Source organism: Asterias rubens, chromosome 9 (assembly GCF_902459465.1).
Source record: "Asterias rubens chromosome 9, eAstRub1.3, whole genome shotgun sequence".
Classification (NCBI taxonomy): Eukaryota; Metazoa; Echinodermata; class Asteroidea; order Forcipulatida; family Asteriidae; genus Asterias; species Asterias rubens.
In genome coordinates, this window is record NC_047070.1 from 7,521,517 (window position 1) to 7,548,492 (window position 26,976).

Here is a 26,976-nt window from a genome sequence, read left to right on the forward strand (position 1 = left end):
GTATTATAAAGCACTGTAGCTTTGCCCGTACTCTTTTGAGGGGTAAAAAAAAAGAGAAGAGTACCGCTTCAATTCAGAACTCCATACGATGTACTTCCTTCCATCAAAGATGGCTCCAAATCACAAAACACTACTTCATGTGTTTCCTCAAATAAAAACCATACTTCTTAAAACAACAACTTTACTTAAGTATATATATTATATTATTCAAGAAAAAATAAACAGTACCCTATATGATTCTACTTACGGTTAGATATGATATATAATTAATAGGGTAGATGGCCTTAGCTTTTCGATCCAAACCGGACCTTCTTTAGATATGATATATTATATAACTATTTTAAAACATCAAACCTGTGCATTAGAAACCATCCGTGTCGTCCGTTTGTGATGGGGAGACCTTGACTTTTCTTATTCCGCTCGTAAACATTGCTGGCTTGTGCGATTGCTAAACAAAAACCAAAATAAAAGTGCACTATTAGAATCATCAACAAGAGAGTGAGTTCCAACCCTATTCATATAGACCTGATTAAGCAACAAAGTTTGTTTTGCAATTCTCTGCTAAGCAAAAACTAAGACGGAAACCAGTCAGTTTCATACAGCTGCTAAATGCACAACAAAGTAGCTAAGCACAAAACAATTATTGCTTACAAGGTTACCAGCCAAAGTAACCTATCACACACACCGTTTTTGACTAGCTTCCTGCTAAGTTTTGCTTGAAAACTGGACAGTAAAATTGTCTGTTTTAGCAGCTCCATTAAATTAGGCCCCGCAGTATGTAATGGCAATAACAATAAATCCTTCCATTGATTAACCTTTCATCACTACAAATTGTCATGAGAAGTCTTTGTCCCCCAAAAAACCACAATATAAATTTTTCCCCCAAATTCCTGATTTATTTGTTTTAAACTCCAATCATGATAAGCCCAGTGGCTGTGTATACATTTAAATCCCCCGTTGACATACATCACTACCATGCTTAATAAAGTTTTCAAAATTTGGTTGCAGATTGTGATCGTTGAAAACAAGAGGCTAGGAACAAAATTATCTTTTCCGAACCAATAATGCAATATCTTTAAAGAGCAGCTCCAATGTCGGATTTTTTTTTTTTTTTTTTTTTTTTTCTCATGTTCATCGAGACCTAATGAACAAAAAAGTTGTGAACTTCACTTTGGTGCCCCCCTTTAATAACTGTAAAAATACAGCAACAAATAAAGGACAGCAGAGAGAGGCAAAAACACAAAAAAGCACCTTAAAGACAAGAAGAGACACTGTTGCTCCTTAGTTTCATGCAGAAACCCTAGCGCAGAGTCAATCTCAGAGGCATGAGGAACCTCTAGGGCCAAAACATTTTTAATTTATACCACAGGTCATTTTGGTTGGTGCGCAGTTTGCAACAGCAACAATCTTCCCTTATGTTGCGAACCAGGGTTATTTTAAAGAGCTGCGTTAGTGAAACACTAACGACTTAGCACATCTGCCTATTCTTTAAGACCGGCAGACGCGCTGATCTAGTAGCTGTATCCAAAGTTGCCATTTCGGACACAGCCTAACCTTCTGACGATTTTACTGTATGAAAATGAATGACATAACAATGCAAATCCATGGTGAACCTGTTTAAAGGCATTGGACACTATTGGTAATTGTCAAAGACTAGCCTTCACAGTTGGTGTATCTCAACATATGCATAAAATAACAAACCTGTGAAAGTTTGAGCCCAATCGGTCATCGAACTTGCGAGATAATAATGAAAGAAAAAATACCCTTGTCACACGAAGTTTGTGTGCGTTTGTTTGGTTGATTTCGAGACCTCAAGTTCTAAACTTGAGGTTTCGAAATCAAATTCGTGGAAAATTACTTCTTTCTCGAAAACTATGGCACTTCAGAGGGAGCCATTTCTCACAATGTTTTATACCACCAACTTCTCCCCATTACTCGTCACCAAAAAAGGTTTTACTTTTATAATAATTATTTTGAGTAATATCCAATAGTGTCCACTGCCTTTAAAGCCAATGGCCTAATTTTCTTGCTATCATATAATGCTTTCTATGATTTTCTATTGATATCATTGCTGACGCTTAAGCAAAAATTTCTGCTATAGTTGGCACGAAAAGTTGCTTACCAATAAGCAGTGCTATGAAATTGGCCCAAGTACTGTTAGTGTGCACAGGCGATAAAAAAGTTACATATTTTATAAAAAGGGACTTGGAGATAAGCAGCAATGTTGACATCATATTTTGATGGTTACTATAATGCGCAATGTAGTCGGCACATGCAGCTCATGTCACCTACATGTAGCTTCAAGCTGTGTCTGAATTTTTGGCTACGGCTACGGCCGGATCACCACGCCGAGTACAGGACGTCCTTAGAAACAGTCATAGCCCTAGCCGTAGCCAACAATTCTGATACGGCCTTGTTCACCACGTCACCCACAACTGCCGTGGTGCCCTGTGCTTTTGCTGTAGTGCCCTTTGCAAAGTTCCAATACAAATTTCCTGCTGGTTTTCACTCTGAACAGCACACAGGCAATTACTGGCAACACCCTATTTCGCATAGCTGTTTTTGTTTAACTCTTAACAAATACATGTATGTCTGATAATTCAAGCGGGAAAATGTGATAAACGAAAGTGTGTTTCATAGGTTAGCAATTAAGCAGCAAGCTTGCATTTTTTTTCAGGGCCTCTGCATTGTTAAATCAATCAGTTTGTTTACAGTAAGCAGCACTTAACGGTTAGCATGCCTTTCTTCAGCTTAATTACGTTAGCAGTGCTACGAATTTGAATTACACACTAAGCTTGTTAAGCAGAACATTTTGCATAATTATTTTCTTGCTTAGCAGGAAACCAGTCAAGGCGGGTGAATGTGATATGATATTTTAGCTGGTAACCTTATTCTAGTTAGCAAAATTGTGCCAGCTAAGAAAATGGTCCCTTGTCAATGCTCAGTTTGACAATAGTAAACAAAAACTTGACCCCCAAAAATAGCAAAACAAATAATACGGTTAGCTGGGGTCGATTTCACAAAGCAAGAAGACGCATCTTAAGATGAGTTCTCAACATTACCATAGTAATATGTATTGTAACATCACACATTGCAATTTAAGATTGATTCACAGGTAGGATCAGTATCTTTGTGAAATAGGTCCCTGGGGTCGATTTCACTAAGAGTTAGGTTAGGACTAGTCCTAGGAGATGTTAAAAACGCATGGCTAGTCTTAAGTACTCGTCCTAACTCAAGATAAGACTAGTCCTTACTCTTTGTGAAATCCACCCCTGGTCTCTCTATATGAAAGGGGCAACCATCAGATAACTCGGCACTCCGGTACTCAGTAACCTCAACTCACAGTCGAGGGCCCAAGTACTTGCAGTCGAGTACTACTCAACACCCTACTGCTGTGCAGTAACTACTACTCAAGAGAAAAGTGTTCAACTATACCACTGCATGCTGTGGTCAAGTAGAAAAATACTTTGAAATATTGCTATGGGTTTTTTTCAAAACGAATTTGTGACCCTGGGGTCGATTTCAAAATACTATTTTTAACTTAGGACTAGTCCTAGGCAATGCTAAGAAATAGGACAAGTACTAAGTTACATGTATGAACAGTTACTGGTTCTATCCCTTTGGGAAATCGACCCCTGGTAACTACTCACAGAGTAAGAGACCGTTCAAAGGTTATCATCACTTTCAAAATTGAACCATACACTTTGGTCAGTATCCTTAAAAATAATTTTCCAAAGAACTTCTTTTTATTTCTAGAGCTATTCAAACTTAATTCTCCTCAGTATGATTTCAACCATAAATCAAATCATGTCCCCCCCAAAAGAAGAAGACAAAATTTTCCAAACAAGAAAACAACAGACTTTTGAAATCAGAGAAAAGACAACTCATCAAGTTTTCCCCTTACATTTGGAGTAGAGTTCACTCTTCTGACATTATAATAAGGTTCTACTGAAAATGATGATAATTGTAAATGGCTTCCTAAACATCAAAACAGCATCGACAACAAACAAGCAAAAGAAGCGTACTGACTTGTAAAGCGTAGAACTATAACTTGTGGACAAAGACAAATTCACTAATCCCTATTGTGCTACCCCTGACACATCCATTTGAAACCCCTCTCTACAAAACCCCAAACTTCCCTTCTCTTGAGCCATGCAAAGATAGACCCCTGGGACCAATTTCAGATTCAAAGAATGTCACCACATTAGAGCTTTTTCTCTAGATTCTGGCAGTAGTTTGGTAGTACTTTAAATTTTCACGATAAATACAAAAAAAATCCCCTTTTCAGTCAAAGTTTAGGGTTTTGCTAAAGCCAGTCACATTTATTGCTTGGATTTAAGACACATGGACCAGATACAACTGCCAACCAATCATGAGCCTTCTTTTGACCTCAATGAGGGTGCTGTGTGTATGCTTTCATGTAGGTCGTGTCCAAAAACGGCCACTTCGGCTACTGCTACAGCTAGCTCGCTCAGTGCATCTGCCTGTGTTGAAGAATAGGCAGACACATACGATCTAGCCGTAGCTTTAGCTGACGTCTTCGTTTCGGACACATCCTTATGTGTCATATTCAAGGGGTCCGACCATCAGATTCAGTTTTCAGACTGGTGCTGTAACAAACACAACTGCACCATGAAGAATTTGTTTTGGACTGCAGGAACCAGAGAGAAGCAAGTTGGGTAGGGAAATTATTTTGGGGCTCAGAGAGGCGTTGCTCAAAGAAGTTTTCATTTCTGTTTGTGATAGACCACTTAGAAAATTTACTGATATATTTCTATGTGAAATAACTCTTCTTTCTTTCTGTTGTTTTCAAAATTTTTTTTTTTTTTCAATGAAGCTGTGATTTTGGTTAGTGATAGACCACTAAAAATCTACTGTCACCTTTCTGTGTGCATTAAATCTTCCTTCTTGCTTTTGTTTTAAAATGTTTTTCTAGAGGGGGGGGGGGGATCGGGAAGGGATAAAGATGAAATATATTAATCTTATATATTTGTGGGTCGCAAGCCTCATAATAAATAGACATCCCTGTCCCCCGACCCCCACCTGTACCCGTCGCCCCCATTGTGGATGTGCCAGAGATGAGATAAAGCGGAGAATAGAAGAAGCCGTGTCTGAATTGGTCATGTTTGGCGATACGCTACATGGGCAGAAATAAAGTCGCGATGACTAATTCAGTCTTTTAAGCCACAGCCATTCAACAACCATTTCAGACATGGCTAGTGTGTGTGCCTTAGCTCCAGCCTCCATGCTAAATGCATTCAATGCAATCTCTGCTTTTATACACAATTTGTAGGTGTGTTTTTTTTTTACCACTGAATTTCTCAAGCAACAATTAAAAAGCAAGTTTAAAAGTGTGATTTGCAGCAAATCGTAATTTGTAATTTTTTGGCTTGGTGTAAGTGTCACATAAAAAACCACGCTACTAAAAAAAATACTATGGCAAGTGAAATTGCTGGTGATGTATATTATGCTGAATGAAGGCGTGAACAAAGACAGTAGTGAAGTGTTTAAAAAAATGTGCACCACCAGAAATTTTGTCACGTACACCGACACAGCAACAAGTTTTTCGTCAAAAAAACTTCCAGAAATTTTAGCTGATTTTGTTTTGTTTTGAGTTTTTTTGGATTTGATTTTGATCAGAGACTGACCACTCACTCACCCAGCTATTTCATGTCATACAGAAGATCATCTCCGATGTCCAATGGTGAAATAACCGTGTACAGTGGGGCTTTGTCAGCAGTCATGAGGCATTTAGGATGGAGCTGGGGTTAGGAATGGCATTTGTTTAAACATCAAAAATGAAAAAAGAAATCAAGTCCACGCAAAAATGCAAGCTCCCCTCGAAACGTGGTTATAAAAAATGAGGACCCGTTATTATTTGTTTTTCATGCTTTGTTTTCTTTTTTGCTTCACCAGCTTATGTTCACGTACCATGTCAGTTCAAAAGCCCTGTGTTAGCAAGGCCGTCAGGATTCAAAGGACATATATACTTCAATTTGGGTTTTTTTCCGATCAGATGCTGTAAATGAAATTCATGATTTGGGAGGAAAGCTGTAACAAAATTTGAGATTTCTTACCGAGTCCACAGATGAGGCGCCACCCATGCTGCTGTCCTTCACACGTCGGATCTTCTGTTTGAGGGCGTTGTTAACCTGTTAAAAAAGACACAATCATTCGACGGTATCTAACAACGACTACATGACAAGAACTGCACCCCACTAACACCTGAAAGCATAAGGGAGTACTTCGCTATGCCCTTCCAGGTGTGAGAGTGATCGCTTACTAAAATGTCTGAAACCATGCTCCAAATTTAAGCACTAACACCTGAAAGCATAAGGGAGTACTTCGCTATGCCCTTCCAGGTGTGAGAGTGATCGCTTACTAAAATGTCTGAAACCATGCTCCAAATTTAAGCACTAACACCTGAAAGCATAAGGGAGTACTTCGCTATGCCCTTCCAGGTGTGAGAGTGATCGCTTACTAAAATGTCTGAAACCATGCTCCAAATTTAAGCACTAACACCTGAAAGCATAAGGGAGTACTTTGCTATGCCCTTCCAGGTGTGAGAGTGATCGCTTACTAAAATGTCTGAAACCATGCTCCAAATTTAAGGAGGAACATTGTAATGTTGACTTGTCTCCTTTTGATAATCCCTGGAGCAGTGTTGTAGCCACGGTGGGCGGTGTGCTGGGCTGGCCTGCCGGAACCCACAAGTTTTAGCCCTGCACTCTGAGCAAAATACATTGTGTCGCCCAGCACAGATCTCCCCTAGAATAAATCAAAATATTGTCCACTATGCATTGATCCGAGACACGGCTGATGGTCAGGAGTATCAAATGTCACAGAGAAAGAACACAGTCGAAAGGTCGTTCAACTTGATATTGCATGGTCCCACAACACAAAAAGTTTGCAAACCTGGCATCATGGCTGAAGCTTGCGAATATCAAAGAAAATGACAAGACAAGAAGTTTAGTGTGATTCGATCAAGCTAAGTGAGTTGTTTGTCAGAAATATCAGTACAGAGAAACGAGCCAAATTATGCCAACAGGGGTGAAACTTTCAAAAAATATGATTGTGTAGATTTTATTGCCAAATTTTTGAATACGGGTGCTATACATGCAGCTCAACCAAACTTAATATCTTGTTTAATATCCTTTTCTTTGGTAATTTCTATTTGATGTAATTTTTTTAACATGATGTTGACATGTGCAACTCAGTTTTTAACTGCGAGACATGTTTTAATAAACCATTTTTGAATTTAATTGAAAAAAAAGTATATCTCATTCTACATGTATTTTGGCATCTTTCTTCCTGAAAAATAACAACAGAAAGTAAAATTGCATTAAAAGAAAATGTGGTGATGTACTTTCTACAACAAAATCATTTTCAATGTATGCATTAGATAATTTGGTGCGAGGAAACATGGGTGACACAAATTGTAAAATGACAACAATTTCTTGCCTTGCTTTCGGCAGAAATAGCTTCACAAACAAAAGATGGAAAGCACTTGTCATTTCTCAAAAGTCCGATCCTCCCTGGTCAAGTCGTTGGACACTATTGGTAATTACTCAAAATAACCTTTAGCATAAAAACCTACTTGATAACGAGCAATGGTGAGCTGTTGATAACAAAAAAAAACAGTGTGAGAAACGGCTCCCTCTGAAGTAATGTAGTTTTTGAGGAAGAAGTAATTTCTCAGTAAAGTATTTGTTTTGATTTGGAGACCTCAGCTGAGGTCTCGAAATCAAGCATCAGAAAGCACCCAACTTCGTGCGACAAGGGTGCTGTTTCTCCCATTATTCTCGTGAAATTTCAGAGGTTTGTTATTTTGTGCGTTTGTTGAGATACACCACGTGAGAAGAATGGTCTTTGACAATTACCAAAGGTGTCCAGTGTCTTTTTGTCGTCGGCGTTGCGAGATAACTATGTAAGAAAAAAAACACCCTTGTCACACGAAGTTGTGTGCTTTCAGATGCTTGATTTCGAGACCTCAAATTCTAAATCTGAGGTCTCGAAATCAAATTCGTGGAAAATAACCTCTTTCTCGAATACTACGTCACTTCAGAGGGAGCCGTTTCTCACAATTTTTTATACTATCAACCTCTCCCCATTACTCAACACCAAGTGAGGTTTTATGCTGATAATTGTTTTGAGTAATTACCAATAGTGTCCACTGCCTTTAACAACTATTGTCTTTACATACCTCAGTACTCATGAAGCAGTGGAACAGGGCCATGAAGAACCCCTACAAAAACACAGAATTTGAAAAAGTATTAAACAAAATATAACTTGAGTTATTACAACAGCAGGCTTCGAAATAACCCTCAGCACCCACAGCAATTGCCGCGGTGACCTGGGCCCAATTTCATAGAGCTGCTAAGCACAAAAAATTGCCTAGCATGAAATTTCTTCCTTGATAACAACAGGTTTACCAACCAAATTTCCATGTGATTTTCAGGATAAGCAAACAAAAGCTGAATACCAGTAACAAGCACTATGCAACAAGTGGAAATTTGGCTGGAAATCCTGTTTTTATCGGGGAAGAAATTTCATGCTTAGCAAATTTTTGTGCTGAGCAGCTCTATGAAATTGGGCCCTGTGCTTTTGCGTTGGTGCCCTCTGCAAGGTTCCAATACAAATTTACATTTTACTCATAGAAGTGCCCCTTATCCGAGGAAAAGTGCTCCTTCTAGATTAGTTCAAGGCCTGTAACATGTATGAAAACTAATTTAGCAACAATAAGAACTACCTGACAAGAATAGCCCACACGTGCATGACAATTCAATTCAATTTACTTTTTTTCTCCCAAATAAGATTTTTCATTTCCGTCCATTACACCAATCAGTTATGAATTTGTTTTAAAAAATCCAACAATGATCCGCTCACAAAAGATTTTGAGTGAAACCAGAGTCCAAACAACAATTTGGGCTGTCAGGTTGGTGTAGTGGTATCACCCGTTGCCCCTATTATTAATATTATTATATAATTAGTAGGGTAGACGGCCTTAGCTTTCGATCCAAACCGGATCTTCTTCAGAGGCATAAACAAGAACAAACAAATGCATATCCATTTATATATAAAAAAAAGAGGGAAAGGATTAAGGGAGGGATCCAGAAATATGAAGCCGGCATTTAGTAATGCAGATAAATACCTGAAAAGCATTCAGAGTGACGAATGCATATTGAAAGACTTCGTTTAACTCCTGAAAGTAGCCGAAGATCCAGGTGACTCCCATGATTGGCAGCAGAAGCAAAGAGCTACGCAACCCAGCCCTAGGAAGAAACAAAAAGTACAGTAGTAATTATAGCCATACAGGCATGACTTACAACTAGGGAATCAATGTGTGGTGAAGAGGTTTTAAACTATGGGAATAAAAGGGTAGCAACGAGTTCTTAAACGGCCGTTTAAAACCGGCAGTGTCGTTGCCGTGTGATAGCGCACGGCAACGACCCTGCAAGGTTTTAAACGAACGTTTAAGAATGAGTAACCACTCTTTTATTCCCATTCACAAATGCCCTTTTGTTAAAAAATGTTTTAAAAAATACAATTAGGAGTAGCGAAACTGTCAGCGGTTTTTATGAATAGTGGTTTAAACCCACCAAGCTTCAGAACCCTCAAACTTTCGGGGATAAATTCAGCTTTCTGCTTGGTTAAAGTACAAAGAGATGATCAAGGTTATTATGTCAGTAATCCAAGTTGTGCACTCCTTATGCTGATTCAGTGACCACACATAGGCTAACTGTGTTTAAACACTTCTGGCTGTGGTTATATCATCCGTTTAAACACCCCCACGTGATGTCCTCTCAACCAATCAAAATGGAGAAACTGTCTGGGGTATTTATGAATGCTGAATACAAGTAAAAAGTGTCTTACTAAAGTGTCTTTCTAAGGACACAAATGTTGATGCTGTCCACCAAAATAAGTTGGTTGTAGACCAAATTAAAAAAATTCTTTTGAAACATCTTATTGTCCCATCTGAAAGATGCAGCAATAATAGTTAAGTATCTTGCTCAAGGACACAGGTGTCATGACAGCGACTCAAACCCAAACTCGGCTGATCAGAAACACTAGAGTCTGAATCTGGTGTTCTAACACACTCAGCCACAACACGTAAATCAGTCGTTCCTTGGTGCACAAAGTGCCAATCAAACTGAATTGCAAATTTTTATAAAATGATTAAGTGAGTGTGTTTACAACTACTTGTATACCACGGCTATTTAGATTAATTTACAGCCACAATTAAGGATAACGTATCAAACTCTTTCTTGCAATGTCAAAGCCTCAGATTCTTATACCAGACTGTGGCTGATAAAAGCATGGGCAGCCTTCACTGCAGAAAAAGAAAAAAATAATAAAATACTGTGCCTCAAAAAAAACTAAACACTTTTGATATGGCTGCCGAATAAAAAATACATGATTCGGGGGAAAAGGTTTAGATGTATGGATAGTTTATGGACTCAACTTTCATATGACACCAAAAAGTCTGAAAAATAATTAATGCTTGGGTGAGCACTGCTCACTAAAGAATAAGTAGCCGACATCTTGGAGTGAATTTTGTAAGCTCCACAGGACTTACCTCTCACAAATTGGAAGGCTAATTACTGCGCAACGTAATTTTCATACCCTTTATAAAAATGAGCAGTGCTCACCCAATCACAACTTTTTTGTGTCATATAAAAGTTGAGTCCATAAGCTATCCATACATATAAACCTTTTTCCCCAGAATCATACGTGATGCGATCAAGCAAGATGAGTTGTTTGTCGACCCTTGTCATTTAAAAAAATGTTTATACATCTGAAAAGTGCAAAAGCTACATGTATGCTTTACTTCTTTGAAAACTCCATGTTCATACAACCTTTTGTTCAAAAGTTGTGAAAGGAGAACACCAAGAGTTATGAGTGACTGAAACAAAGAGAAAGGGGTTTTGGTGATAAACTTATCTTATAAACAAAGAATACAGTGATGTGATTGAATTTTTAAAAAGGATTTTAAGTTGCAGAAGTTATCTGTAGGTAACAGAGACACTCGTATTCATTTTCAAAGGTATGTTGTGATTGTTTTCAATCACTTTTGAATTATTTTTGCCGTTGAGATGACAGGAAATTTTAGAGAACTTGTGTGCACAACTTTCCGTGTAACAAACCTTCGCAAACATTGTTTTCAAGCTTTTGTTGATTTCTGTCTCTCACAATGTACATCAGCTAACTTTATTCCTATGCTAATTTTAACCCCTTGATGATGTTGTTAATCAGAAAGGAAGTCACCAATGTAAAATAGAGACATTTTGGCACTTGAATCTACAACAAAAAATTAAAATGTTACCCCCTGTTGTCCTGTTTTGACTTGTTTCTCCGTAATAATATTGCCGACATACGACTCATCTAGCTTGATCACATCACATTTATTTTGTAAGTCTATACTTTTTTTTGAGACACCCTGTACATCACTCAGACATATAAAAGGCTTACTTGACACTATTAAATGCTGGTTTTTCTTGTTGAAGTTTCGAAGCCGACATCACAATACGGGACACCATGATCAGCACCACAAGGTTAACCTTCAGGGGAAAAATACAATTTAGTAAGTTTAGTACAATAATCCTCATTGAAATTTGTTTGTAAGAATTTCACAAAACTGGTCCAGCATATTTTGAACTTTCAAAAGTTGTTTGGCAAGAACACGTTTTTTTTTTCGTTTTTTTTTTTCTTTTCTTATTTACCCTGGGGAAACCTCTCAGTTAAACACCGTTTTTCAGAGGTGCCAAGCCACAACAAACACATCACAATTTTAAAATTGTATTAATACTACAACATATTTATGAGAGCAAATTGATTAAGAGCAATATCAACAAAAGAAAAACAGCAAAATTTTAATAAAGACTTCAGACATACGACAACAGCACCACATCAAAATTGTAAGGAAATTATTTATCAGAGGTGTTTGATTATTTTCCCTAAATAAAGCTCTTCCAGATTAACACCTTCTCCGAATCTTTCTTGGTAGGAAGCACTGCAGCTGCTAAATGTAAAGCATTCTGAGAAACAATTCCCTTCTAAAAGAAAGGGATCAAAATAATGATCGTTACGAATCTACACTTAAGCGTAGATTCGTAACATAATCTACAGTTGAAAGCACTACAGCTGCTAAATGTAAAGCATTCTGAGAAACAATTCCCTTCTAAAAGAAAGGGATCAAAATAATGATCGTTACGAATCTACACTTAAGCGTAGATTCGTAACATAATCTACAGTTGAGTGTATTTTCATTACAATAGTTCAGCTTGAAAACTACTGTCTTTCCAAACTGAAAGATGGGATGAAGTGCAACAAAACATTGGCTATAGCTGAATACATGTGATCTTTCAATTTACAAGAACCTTTTCCAGTTTAGAAAAACACAATTTATTGTTAGCTTAGCAAACTGACGTTGTACTCAGATAGTGTTGCAAGCACTAAAGAATGCCTCTATATGTTGTAAAATATTTATAAAATGTGACCGACCATCGTTTGTTAACTTATACGATAGACTAACTAGTGTTGTTACTACTGAGAAACCCAATTCATTGAAACTGTTATCAACCAATGGGGGAAATAGTTTAAGCCAGAGAATAGACTCTAAAGTGTAGATTCGTGGATACAATGTACTCGCCTTCTGATCGTACATTCTATTCACGAATCTACACTTTATCGTCCATTCTCCTTAAAGGATTTTGGTACTTTTTGTAACACAAAACACAATGCCTACAGATTTGCATTAAACTTACACAGTTTGAAGATAATGATAGTAGAAAGCGTACCTTAAAATATTAGTTGCTGAGGTGCTGTAGTTTTTGAGAAATGAGTAAAACAATGTCATGAAAATACGTTTTTAGATGCTAAACTAATTTTCATGAAATTGTTTTACCCATTTCCCAAAAACTACAGCACCTCAGCAAGTAATATATTTTCAGGGAAGCTTTCTACTACGATTATCTTCAAACTGAGTAAGTTTAGTGTAAGTCTGTGGACATTGTGTTTTTTTGTCCTACAAAAAGTACATAGATCCTGTAACAGAGAAAGGATTAAAATAATGCTCAGAATCATTCTATGTAGACCTGTTTCTCAGATTGCATATTCCAATGGGAGACTTTCTGGGACGATAGAGGGCAGCAGACTTACCGGGTAAATCCATTGTTCTCAGAATTATGCGCATGTTCAGAACTACGTAAACAATGGAAATTTACCCGGTATGTCTGCTGCCACCTAGCGTTGGAAAGTCTCCAATTACAGACTATTCTTGGTGGGTGGACATAACCGCTTCAGGTTTCCGTGACAAATATCAATAGCTCAAAAAAGCTACCCCCTTTTGAAACAAAATTTCCACAAGTTAGTTTTATTGTATATATATGAAATAGTCTACATTCATACAGGATTAACCAAAACACAATGGCCACAGATTTATACTAAACATACACGATTTGAAGATAATAATGGTAGAAAGCTTCCCTTAAAATAAAACTTGCTGAGGTGCATGTACATAAGTACAATTATATTTGTCTCCTTGAAACAAAAAATTATTTTTGTGACATTATTTTACTAATTATTCAAAAACCACAGCACCTCAGCAAGTAATAAGGGGCTTTCTACCATTATTATCTTCAAACCACATAAGTTTAGTGTAAATCTGTGGACATTGTGTTTTGCGTCCTGCAAATAGTACCCAACCCTCTAAATTTAAAATACTCACCGCAATTGTCGGAATTATGGGTCCCATGAAAACCCAGATACTATCGGCAGGATTCAACCAGCATGCCCTGTAAAAGAAACACAAAAACATTACTATTTTGTGGGTTGCCAGGTAGTGTTTGTTCTTCAGAGAACTGTCTTGCTATATATTCTACTACCACGAAGCAGATTTTTCGGATTGTTCGGGACTTCTCAGTTTCGAAAAGAACTGTCCGGCTTTTTTACTACTACCTTGGCGGAGGGTAGAAAATCGGCTCCCATAAATGGCCGGCGACCGGGTTAGTCGACGAGGTAAAATGAAAACGGTGCAATTTCGAGGCATGTTTGTGTGGATCATTGTATTCTACTTTTACAACATCTTTCTACCCATATGCATTTTTAAAAAAACGGTTACAAACGCTTTTCAAAGACCAACTCGGCCGATCCAAGGCAACGTGTTTCTCTAATAATTACTGTAGCTCCCAAGCCTAAGGAAACAACCTGTAAACAAGGGTACTTGATATGTGAACCAGAAACACTGGGGTTCACCCCTACTTTTTCACTGTAGCTCCCAAGCCTGAGGAAACAACAAACACTGGGGTTCACCCCTACTCTTTCACTGTAGCTCCCAAGCCTGAGGAAACAACAAACACTGGGGTTCACCCCTACTCTTTCACTGTAGCTCCCAAGCCTGAGGAAACAACAAACACTGGGGTTCACCCCTACTCTTTCACTGTAGCTCCCAAGCCTAAGGAAACAACAAACACTGGGGTTCACCCCTACTCTTTCACTGTAGCTCCCAAGCCTAAGGAAACAACAAACACTGGGGTTAACCCCTACTCTTTCACTGTAGCTCCCAAGCCTGAGGAAACAACAAACACTGGGGTTCACCCATACTCTTTCACTGTAGCTCCCAAGCCTAAGGAAACAACCTGTAAGTAAGGGTGCCTGCTATGTGCACCAGAAACACTGGGGTTCACCCCTACTCTTTCACTGTAGCTCCCAAGCCTGAGGAAACAACAAACACTGGGGTTCACCCCTACTCTTTCACTGTAGCTCCCAAGCCTAAGGAAACAACAAACACTGGGGTTCACCCCTACTCTTTCACTGTAGCTCCCAAGCCTAAGGAAACAACAAACACTGGGGTTAACCCATACTCTTTCACTGTAGCTCCCAAGCCTGAGGAAACAACAAACACTGGGGTTCACCCCTACTCTTTCACTGTAGCTCCCAAGCCTGAGGAAACAACAAACACTGGGGTTCACCCCTACTCTTTCACTGTAGATCCCAAGCCTAAGGAAACAACAAACACTGGGGTTCACCCCTACTCTTTCACTGTAGCTCCCAAGCCTAAGGAAACAACAAACACTGGGGTTAACCCATACTCTTTCACTGTAGCTCCCAAGCCTAAGGAAAAAACAAACACTGGGGTTCACCCATACTCTTTCACTGTAGCTCCCAAGCCTGAGGAAACAACCTGTAAACAAGGGTACTTGATATGTGAACCAGAAACACTGGGTTTAACCCATACTCTTCCATGATAAATGTTCTTGGTTCTTTTCGTGCACTACCAATCCAAATACATAGACTTACCGCTTTATGTCCCAGCCGAAGGACAAAGCAAGTATGGTAAAGCAGCTTACATAATGCTACTGTCATACTTGGGCGAGCATTCTTGCGAATATGAATAGTTGAAATTCGCTATGAATTCGCCCAAAAGTTGCGATTTGATAGTGAAATGTTCTCGGTCGTCCTTAAACTTCTCCTTACCAATATCTAACGCATAGTACGCACGCTTTACCAACAGTACCAATGGCTTACCAAATGCTTACGAAAATCAATGGCGAATTACCGTCTTCACAACATTCGCTGAAATTTAGGAAGCACTTTGTAATGCTGCTCTCACAGAGTGGCGAATGTTCTTGCGAAGATGAATATTTGAATTTCGCGTTGAGTTCGTCCAAAATGGCGGTGGCATAGTGAATATTCTCATCTCGGTTTCACCCCTCGATCGTCCTCAGTCGGCCCTCTCCTTACCAATATCTTACGAATATATTACAATACTTACCAACGCTTGCCAATGCCTTTACGAACGTTGCCAACGCTTATGCATGCTTTACCATGTTACCGATGCTTACGAAAATCGACGGCGAATAACTTTCTTCGCAACATTCGCTGAAACTTAGAAACCGGTTTCTAAATTGACCGATCTTTGTAAGGAGGTGGGGAATAATTTGTGAAAGTTCCGAATTTGTTACCAACGCTTACGAAGACATGGCGAATGTTGCGAAGTTTGAGCGATTGTCAAATATGTCCTTCTGTTAGCATATTATCAAGCATATTCGCCTTGTGAGTGCAGCATAAAGTGACCGATCTTCGTAAGGAGGTGGACAATGACTTGTGAACATACCGAATTTGTAACCAACACTCATGAGGACACGGCGAATGTTGCAAAGTTTGAGCGATTGTTAAATATTTCCGTTCGTAAGCACATTCGCTAGCATATTCTCCCTAGTGTGAGAGTAGCATAAGGATATTCTTCATCAAATCAAACAAATTGCCGAACAACAACTCAGCAAATTTTGACCCCAAAAACCCAACTTCAAAACATCATAACACTACAGAGACATAAATAAATGTAAAATAAGAGTAGAAGGTTTGCATAGTGGAATAACAATAAGCAAATTGTGCGATAGATTTGAATATTGTCTGGTACAATGACTGCTTCTACCACTTAAATTTGAATTCCTCAGACATTTGAGACAGTTGCTATGTCACATGATTGTACAGGTGCAAGATTTTGCTTAGTAACATATAAGAGACGGTGAACACCCATAGGAAGCACTTCGTAATGCTGCTCTCACAGAGTGGCAAATGTTCTTGCGAAGATGAATATTTGAATTTCGTGTTGAGTTCGTCCAAAATGGCGGCGGGATAGTGAATATTCTCATCTCGGTCTCACCCCTCGATCGTCCTCAGTCGGCCCTCTCCTTACCAATACATGTATATTACAAATGCTTACCAACGCTTGCCAATGCCTTTACGATTGTTGCCAACGCTTACGAATGCTTTACCATGTTACCGATGCTTACGAAAATCGACGGTGAATAACTTTCTTCGCAACATTCGCTGAAACTTAGAAACTGGTTGAATTCCTCAGACGTTTGAGACAGTTGCTTTGTCACATGATTGTATAGGTGCAAGCTTTTGCTTAGTAACATATAAGAGACGGTGAACACCCATACACGATTCTGAATGGATATGTATGTCACAATGGTACCAGGGTTTGCTCATCTGGAGGTCGTCATAAAAAAGCTTGCCCCGAACCATTTGACACAGCAACTGTCTTTATAGTCCGAGGAATTCAAATTAAAGCGGTACATTGTGACCAAGCAAGTAATTGTACAAGTCATTAATCAAATTTATAAAACACCTCTTGCTTGTTTTGTATTCTGATTGGCTGAAAAAAGGTCACGTGGGGTGAACTAATATAGTCTAGTGATCGGGCGCGCATGTTTTCCGGGAAAAGTGCCCGAGCGGGCACTAGTCTTTTAATTTTTGACTGGTTACAGCGCCCTCTCTAGACATGAACTGTAAACAACAACTACAAAAATTCCTTTCTATTCCAAGTTTCTTTTCTTATTTCACGTTTAAGACCGAGGTGTGCTAGAAATCACATATGAACTGGTATAATTCGGTAAATAGTGCACGTCTATTCCCCCTCCGGCCTGTGAGTGACCAGAAGAGGGCTTTTTAACGTCAGTCAATTTGCAGTGACACCATGTAGATAGATCTCTACTAAGTTCTTGGTGGTTCTAAGATGAATGTTTCAGCCAGTTTACTCTGTCCTTCATCGGAAGACTGTAAGAGTCCAATAATAAATGTACTCACGTTGTGTTTACTCCGTAGTCAGAAATGAAGATGGAGGTTCCAATAATCACAACAACAACAGGGATTCCTAAATGAAAAAAATCAACGGAAAACAATTTTTTTTGAACAACTCCCCCAGACTAGAGCATAAATGGCACTGGACAAGCTCGGTAATTACTCAAAATTTATATTAGCATACAAATTTACTTGGTATTGAGCAATGGAGAGCTGTTGAAAGTATACAAGATTGTGAGAAAAGACTCCCTCTGATGTAACATAATTTTTGAGAAAGAGGTAATTTCTCACTCAAATATTTGAATCTGAGAAAGACTTCAGGCCTGAAGTCTTTCTCAGGCATCTGAAAGCACACAAATTTGTGCAACAAAGTTTTGGGTGGTTTTTTTTTTCATTATTTTTTTGCAATCTTAATGACCAACTGAGCTCAAATTTTCACAGGTTTGTTATTTTATACATAATGTTGGGATACACTTAGTGAGAATAACTGGTCTTTGACAAATAAAAAATGTGTCAAGAGTGCCTTTAAATGGGCAGCACAAATTTATCATGTTTTTGGAATGAGCATCTTTCATGCAACACTAGTTATAATAAAAAATAATAATATTGGAGTCTTGGGGCCATGTCACACAGGCAATTTACAGACAATAAGTTCCAGACAATCTCCATGAAGGAAAGGCATTCACATTTTAATATTCAAATCTTTTTCTTTGGGATTGTAAGGCATTGTTTTGAATAATTACTCCTGTGCTACCAAAGTGTTCCAATTGCATGCACTGCAGTTGGTTGCCTCCAAGTTGCAAGAAAAAGTTGCCTCATGATCATAGAGCTGCTTAAGCACAAAATTTTGCTTAAGCAAAAAAATCCTGGCATAATAAAATCAGATTACCGGCCAAGACTCCACTAAATTTTTATGCTAAGTAAACAACAGCTAAATACCAGTCACAAGCAATGTATATGTCATGAAATTTTGGCGAGTAACATGTGTAAAATAAGCGAGCTATTTTCATGCTTAAGCAAATTGTTTGCTTAAGTGGCTCTATGAAATTGGCCCCATGTGACAAGGTCGTATAGTTGCACTGAGGCACTGCTACCTTTGAAACACATCGTCTTGCTCAGGCAACCGCTAAGCGACAGCTGAGAAAGGATTGGGAATGAGAAAGACATCTCCATGGTCCAACCCTCCGTTTAACTACAACCTGTGACATCTGCTAGAGGGTATGTGGCTCACAGATCGGACTTCTGAGTCATCGACGGAGCCACCTTAGGCACCAACTATCTCAACCCTAATAACTTTGTTTAACTGTGGAGAACATCTTCCTTGACATTGAGGGACTGCCTATTGTTATTATAGCTCACATATAGCGGACTTATTTGTGCTATTGGGTGTGTAATAAAATAAATACTGAATATCAACATACCCCATCCGACAGCAAAGTAGACCCACAAGCGTGATTTCTCGCTCTCGAACACGGAGATGACCTGGCGATAGAGGTGGATTCCCTCCACCAGCATCCAGCTGAACATGGACATGAAGAAAAAATGAAGGGCGATGGTGATCACCTTGCACAATACCTGCAACGAATGAAAAAAAACACAAAAAAAAAACATGATAGCAAATAGACCCCTTGCATAATGCGAAACGCTACACCAACGTGCAACTTTTCACGTACAAAGAACAACTATCGTCCAAACATTTGCCTCCTTTGACACCAGGTCACGGCACTAATGTTCTTGAGCAAAATGCTTTAAATTGCTTCTCTTCACCCAGAGGTTTAAATGCACGAAGGTTGACATTGTGTATGAAAAAACCTCTGGAGTGTCGCCGCAAAAGCCAAGGGTGGTTTACTCCCCAAGTAACTAAGAAAGATTACATGAATGTTGTTGGCCCAACGAAGAAGGCACATGTAAAGAGAATTGACTCCCTCTGAAGTAACGCAGTCATTGAGAAAAAGGTAATTTGTCACTCAAATATCAAAAGACTTCGGGCCTGAAGCCTTTAATTATACATCATTAAGCACACAATTTTGTTTAAAAAGGGTGTTTTTTTCTTTCATTAATTTTTTGCAACTTCGATGACTAATGAAGTCAACATTATCACAGATTTTGTTATTTTATGCAGATGTTGTGATCTACTGTTGCTTGACAATGACCAAACATATCCAGTGCCTGCATTAAGCATAAATACCAAACGCAGGAGTTCAATCAAACCTCAAAGTTGACCTAATTCTCCACCCAATCCATTTTTTTTTTTTTTTTTTTTTTTTACAGTTGTTCATGTGCAGTGCTTTCCAGACCTGGTTAGGGACTGTTCTGTGATTTAGATGTTTTTGTGCAATTCTGGGTCTTTTGCCTTGTGACCTTTGGGGTCTTATGTCGTTTGTGCATTTTAATGTTTTTTTGCTTTTTAAGTTGTATTACATGTCACTGCCTTTTTGTTGTATTAACTGACAAATTGTAAACAAAGACCGGAATTCAGTTTTTTTTACTGCCAGTGTATTTTTTAAAAATATTTTTGAATAAATAAACCGTTAATGACTCTATCAGAATTAATCTTTACTTACTTCATTATCAGTTGCCCCGATACCAAGCACAAAGATGGTCAACGCAACAAGGGTGACGCTCATAAGGTGAATGTGGATAATAATGCGTTCTGATGACAATGACGACCTGTGCAGGATAGGTTTAAAGGAACGTTACAATACAATACGTTACAATACAACTTTATTGTTCCTGCATGGGAAATTCCTTTGGCCGTATTGCTCACATAAAAAGAATTGGTAAGAAACAAAAATCGTGAAGATCACAGATTTACGTAAAACTAACAAGGTCTATTGATGATGATAGTAGCAAACATCCCTTAAATGTTTCTGTCTGAAATGTCATACTTAATGAGAAATAAATAATCTAATTTGGAGTTTATCGCTCAGTGAGCGTTTTATTCATTTTTTTTGGGGCATTGCTGCAGTGCAAAATTTTAAACCAGTTTGTCACTATTCTCTTGTGAGCCAGATGGCCGATCAATTACAAACTTTTACAAGTTTGTCAGTTTATATGATGGATTACATAAAGTGCTTACACTGCCAGCGACTGTTTTGCCAGCAAAAACAATTCTGTAATGTTCCTTTTTTCAGAAAAGTAACTAACATCATTGAAAATGCAATTCATTGTCTATTTTTCAATAAAAGAAATACTCAACAACCTGGACAAATTGCCTTTTGATTTTTTTTTCAGGGATTTTAAGAACTCTAAAATATCTAACAGAGGTTTGCGGTAACACCATGTGAAAGTTCTTTTGAGTAGTGCCGGTTCTGGAAAGAACCAAGGGTTAAATACTTTTAAATATGTAGTTTACTTCAATTGAAATAAGCATTGGGGGGGGGTGTCATTCAAATGGCAGTTCGTTGACTTTTACTAACCAAGCTAATCCGTATCAATAGTACTTAGGCGCATGCAGCATCAGAGTCCAGCTTTCTCCAGAAGATGATAAGAGCATACTGATCGAAACATCTAGTTAAAACAACAGTTCTTTTCAGAACCACCCCCCAACTCACTCAGATAGAGTCATTACGTGGTGTTACTGCAAACTTTTTTCGATATCTATCCACCATGCACAGTTTTGAATCCAACTTGACTTTTACTAAGCTTTGTATGAAAGTATTTTTCAAGCCTTTAGCTACCGGGCAATCTCGGTAGTCTAGTTGGTGAGACACTGCTCTGGGGCTGCTAGGGTCATGGGTTCGAATCCCACTCGAGTTATATGCAACAAGGAGGTGCTAATCAGCTGTATGCAGGATAAAGTTGTTTGGCGTGTCAGCCATAGAGCCCGACTCAAACATGCTGCAACGCGACAACTTGGGTCAACTGAGTGAGTGAGTGAGTATAAAAATGCATGTGATAGTTTTTCACAAGACTCGGCGAAGTACCGAGTATACAGTGCTAACACACATCGGTGTATGGGTAAAAAAACAAAATTAATAAATAAGAATCAAACAAAACGGGTGTTTATGATTACTCACTTGAGGTATAACAGGAGTCCTAGAGCCACAATCAATGCAGCAATCGACACGTAGCATCCAACCTGAGAAATGGTGTCGAGTGCTGTGGTATCCTTCGGTGGCTAAAGGGTCAAAGTTTAATACATAATTGCTTTGTTATTTACTATTAAATTATTATTTTAGAACATTTCAAAAGTCGTGGCCAGAAGCCGAAATTTAATTTGAATGACAATACTAGAAAATAAAGGTAAGAATTAAAATTGAAAGGCACAAAAGCCACTTTACCGAATTAAATCAAATCAAATTAAATCGAATCAATCATATCAACCCCTTATGAGACTTGATTTATTGTTAAGCTCTTCAAATTGATTTGGCTAAACATACTCAGAATACAAATAAAACTTGGTGTTTGGGCCAATGAAGAAAATAACAAGTTTAGCGTCCTGCCTTTTTGACTTTTGCAAAACGGCCGCACAACACATTTTATAAGACAACCAGGTTGGCAGTTTTTTGGGGTTTTTTTTCAGAGATTATTAAAATATATCTTTTTGTATCCCCAAGGCGATACATCCACAGTTTAAACAGTTTATACATCCAGATCCATTTATCTATTTGTATATTTTTATGCCAATGCAAAGCGTATTAAAAGTAAATCTTAAAAGTACGTGTAAAACTCACTGAATCACCGAGCCACATCAGAATACCAAAGTTAGTCATGTGGTCACAGTTGCAGACCGTAGCGTGGGTTGAGGAAGCAAGCGCATCCTTTGTACATCCTGCGTCACTCCAGTTCCCGGCAGTCTTACTACTGTCCCCATCACTGCGGACAAATAAGAATAATTAAAACGGCATTTACATGTATGAAGCTCATTCTAAAGCGCCTTGAATGTCTTTTTAGGTGGATTTTGCCACTATATCAGGCCTGTCAGGGAAGTTGTGTTAATTATTGACAAAGAAACCTCATTCACAATGAGCAAGCAAGTTTGTAGCCTCTGCCAATCAATAAATTATCAATTACGTAGCTTTAAGAAGAATCAAACGGTACCTGGATATTAAGGATACTCTCCTTTATGTTGTCAGAGCTTTAGTCCTCTCTTGTATTGACTATGGCAATCTCCTTTTATTTGGTGCAACGTCATATGAATTGGACAGAGTTCAAAGATTACAAAATAGTCCAGCTTGTTTAACATGTTCCACACCCTTGAGGGAACATATTAGTGTACCCCATCACTTAGGGAACTTCATTGGCTACAAATTAGACAACGAATCCATTTTAAGATTGCTCTTCGCGTTTTTAAATGCTTTAACAAAACTACACATCATTATATTACCACTTTACTGTCACTTTACACTCCTCCACGATTTCTTCGGTCCAAACTTGACATCACTCGCTTGAATGTTCCCCGAGCAAACAAAATTCTAGATCAAAAGGCTTTCAGTGTGGCTGAGCCAATGATTTGGAACGATCTCCCAACTGCCATTAGGGAATCTAATACTCTATCTGCTTTTCGTAAAGTCACCTTTTCGTAAAGATTCACCTTTTTCCAAGTTAATTTCTTTCTAGTGTGCTATGATCTTGATGGAATAGCGCCTTATAAGTTTTAATTGTTATGTTATGTTTTGTTATAAAAAGTTAAAAAGAAAACGTGGAAACCTATCTCTGTGTATAAAACCACATGTTGCAAGTGTCAAGGAAATGGAGCCGCGGTGTGCAGCACTTGCCATATGGATCAGTCTATACATACATCTCTAGTTATTGTTATTATTATTATTCTAATTCTTTTATACTTACGAAGAAAGTACCGGTTCCCAGAAGTTACACTTTGGTTTTTCCTCTTTTGTAGGCTGTTTAAAGAAATTAGCAGAATATTTTGATTATACAGTATGATAATGAATTTTATTTAAAAGGATTTGGGTATTTTTGTAACACAAAACACAATGTACACAGATTTACATTAAACTTTAACTGTTTGAAGATAATAATGGTGGAAAGCTGAGGTGTTGTAGCTTTAGAAATAAGTAAAACAATGTCACAAAAATACATTTTTCCTGCTAAATTTCGTCTCCTAAGACAAGTTTTCTTTTTGTAACTTGTTTTATTAAGTTCTCAAAAACTGCAGCACCTCAGCTAGTAACTTTTTAATGGAAGCTTTCAACTATCATAATCTTAAAACTGTTCAAGTTAGATGTAAATCTGTGGACATTGTGTTTTGTGTTCTACAAAAGAATCATGAATTGACCCAATTCAATTGACGTCGAAAAATCTTGGCCATGCCATGGAAGTCAAACTATCTATGTTGCGGTGAGCATTTTAGGCAGTGCAAACGGTTAGCCGCGAGCCATATCTTCACTTCGACAACGTTGGCTACAGCTCTGGCTAGATCAGCGCATCTGCCAGTGTTGGCGAATGCGAAGCGAATTTGATGTGAATTTGACGTAACAACTATCCTTTCGCAGCGATATTCGCAAGTGATTTGAATGAAGCTGAACTGCTGCGAATGTTCGTTGCGATTTTTGTGACGTCAACATTCGCTTCTCAATCGCATTTGCAGGAAGTGTGAACCAGGCTTAAGTCTCAAAATAGAAGACCATTGGCAGTTATTTAGTCAAGCGGGACATCAGTACAAGGGCAGTCTTGCTACTGTGGGCAGCACACCAGGGCCCAATTCATAGAGCTGCTAAGCACAAAAAATTGCTTAGCATAAAATTGATAACAACAAGATTACCAACCAAATTTCTATACATGTTGCATATTGCTTGTTACTAGTAGTCAGCTGTTGTATGCTTATCCTGAAAATCAGGTGAAAATCTGGTTGGTAGTCCTGTTTTTATCAAGAAAGAAATTTCAAGTTAAGTAAATTTTTGTGCTTAGAGCTCTATGAGATTGGGCCCATATCTTGTCACCTACCCCTAGCAATTCAACGCTGATTGACTCACCAAAATTTGCACACATTTTACAACAAATAAAGCCATAAAGTTAGCAGGAAAAGATTTGTTAAACCAAAAGTAAACTGGTTAATGGTGTTCATCATAATAAATTTATAAAGTGCTTGTTTCCAATGTTTGTAATCCAAGATGGCGATCACTGACGCCATATACAATTCATCTGTAATAATAATAATAACAACATTACTAATAGGTTAGACTTTTTCAGCAATACACTACACTGCTTGCTCACCTCTAAATGCCCCAGTTTAAAGGAAAGGGGTACCGACTGAGGTTTACCATCCGCAACCACCTGAATTGACAAAACACTGCTAGCGAGTCGTTTGTTTCCCGGTGTCTGGTCCTCAACATCTTCTTTGACCAACAATTCCTCAATGCTGTTGAACTTGAGTACCACCACGACCAAACTGCTATTCGCTGTAAAGAATACAGACAAACAAATTGCACTAAATAACAATTCAGCTTACCAGAGAATTTCTGGATACTTGAAAGAAGTTATTAGTAGGCCAGATAGTAAAGGCATTTCCAAGATACTTACCAGGGAATTTTTATAATAATATAATAATAATTTGGGGGGCTAATCGTCCTTACTCGCAGCTAAGAGCTGAATTGCGAAGGACGCGGCTACAACGTGTTCGAGAAGCAGGCATGCAAGGGTGCATTCAGCTGCCAGCCACATCAACCCATTATGACCACGGAGCACAGCCAAGATCGAAAGTGTTTGATTTTTTTCCCGAGGGAGGAAAACCGGATAGTCTGGAAAACCCTCGTGGCACAGCAGAGAACCAACGCACAACTCAACTCACATATGGCCCCGACCAGGAATCGAACCGGGGTCACCTTGGTGAGAGGCAAGCGCTTTACGCACAAGCCAAACGTGCCACCCGATAAGTGTGAGGGAATTTATATATACCTACCGAGGAATTTCTGGATAGTTGTGAGGGAATGTTCTAGATATCCAGGAATTTCTGGATAGTTGTGAGGGAATTTTCTAGATCATTATCCAGGAATTCTGGATAGTTTGTGAGGGAATTTTCTAGATATCCAGGAATTTCTGGATAGTTGTGAGGGAATTTTCTAGATCATTATCCAGGAATTTCTGGATAGTTTGTGAGTGAATTTTCTAGATCATATCCAGGAATTTCTGGATAGTTGTGAGGGAATTTTCTAGATCATTATCCAGGAATTTCTGGATAGTTTGTGAGGGAAATTTCTAGATACTTATCCAGGAATTTCTGGATAGTTGTGAGGGAACTTTCTAGATTGTTGTGAGGGAATTTCTGCATACTTGTGGAAGGCATTTTCTAGATACTTATCTGGGAATTTAGGATACTTGTGAATGCATTTGGTAGATATTTGTGAGGGAATTTCTGGATACTTGTGAAGACATTTTCTAGATACTTAAAGGGAAGGTACACGTTTGGTAATTACTCAAAACAAATATTAAAAAAACTGACTTGGTACAAGCATTGGAGAGCTGTTGATAGTATAAAACATTGTGGGAAACGACTCCCTCTGAAGTAACGTAGTTTTTGAGAGAGAGAGGTAATTTCTCACTAAAATAATAAAAGACTTCTAGCTAGAAGTCTTTTATTCCTATCTCAAAGCACACAAATTCGTCCAACAATTTCTTAACACTGAAAACAGTCTTACACTTACCTGGCAAAGCCTTTATGGCACCGTTTTCTTCAAACTGGGTATTGGCTATAGTGATTTCAGTCGCCACTCCAGATGAGTCATCTTTACTGTCAAAAGTTGTTGAGTAACCGCTATCTTTAACTTCCGCTTTCCCCCTTAAGGCAATAACTCCATCTGAAAATAACAGACAACAAACAAGGTCAGTTACCTGGATCTTGGTGGCTGTGGCTCAACTACGGCTAGAGCTGGATTGCTGGGTCATCATGTGTTGAAAAAAAGCCCCTTTCACAAAAGAGCACAAATCCAACTTGCCCTTGCCAGATAGATGCAAATATAAAGGATGTAAACAAGCACTTACTCAGGTTGTCCTCAGCAACTACTATGTCCGAAGCGTTTCCGTGATCGATTAAAGCTATGCCAACTTCGATTGCCACAGTTTCAATTGAAGACACAATCCCCAACGGTCCTGCCACAGTCTCCTACAGTCAAGGTGGAGGAAAACAAAGAAAAATTGTGCAACTTTTCGGTACTTTTTGTCCCTTAAGCCCCTTTCACAGAGCGCTGCAAACGCGGGTCCCTGGTTAAGGGCGCCAGCCGTCTGTCACCTTTACCGCGTGCGATTTTTTAGCGAGCATTCACACGACACGCACATGTAAACATACGTCCTTGTTTGGGTAGGCCTACTGCATGGTCAAAAGTCTACAAGCAAGAGGTTTGAGTTAAAACAAAAACCTTACAGTTAAAAGGAATAAAATAAATCAGTTTCATTGAAATCGATTGAGTCACATAAAATGTAGAATATTTA

General features: G+C 38.5%; 1 protein-coding gene across 1 annotated transcript in view; it reads right to left on the reverse strand.

Moving 5' to 3' along the window:
• Positions 1–361: 361 nt before the first annotated feature.
• LOC117294719 (adhesion G-protein coupled receptor D1-like) overlaps positions 362–26,976 on the reverse strand; it is a 27,342-nt gene continuing 727 nt past the window's right edge. Inside the window, exons 2-17 of the mRNA XM_033777231.1 lie at positions 26,530–26,650; positions 26,193–26,345; positions 24,766–24,950; positions 23,380–23,432; positions 22,266–22,407; positions 21,609–21,709; positions 20,154–20,259; positions 19,011–19,164; positions 17,596–17,662; positions 13,727–13,793; positions 11,470–11,558; positions 9,152–9,272; positions 8,204–8,245; positions 6,078–6,152; positions 5,660–5,762; positions 362–448 (exon numbers count right to left, since the gene is read on the reverse strand). Of these exons, the coding sequence (XP_033633122.1) occupies positions 5,664–5,762; positions 6,078–6,152; positions 8,204–8,245; positions 9,152–9,272; positions 11,470–11,558; positions 13,727–13,793; positions 17,596–17,662; positions 19,011–19,164; positions 20,154–20,259; positions 21,609–21,709; positions 22,266–22,407; positions 23,380–23,432; positions 24,766–24,950; positions 26,193–26,345; positions 26,530–26,650 (1,575 nt within the window). The 3' untranslated portion in view covers positions 362–448; positions 5,660–5,663. The remainder of the gene's footprint in view (positions 449–5,659; positions 5,763–6,077; positions 6,153–8,203; positions 8,246–9,151; positions 9,273–11,469; positions 11,559–13,726; positions 13,794–17,595; positions 17,663–19,010; positions 19,165–20,153; positions 20,260–21,608; positions 21,710–22,265; positions 22,408–23,379; positions 23,433–24,765; positions 24,951–26,192; positions 26,346–26,529; positions 26,651–26,976) is intronic.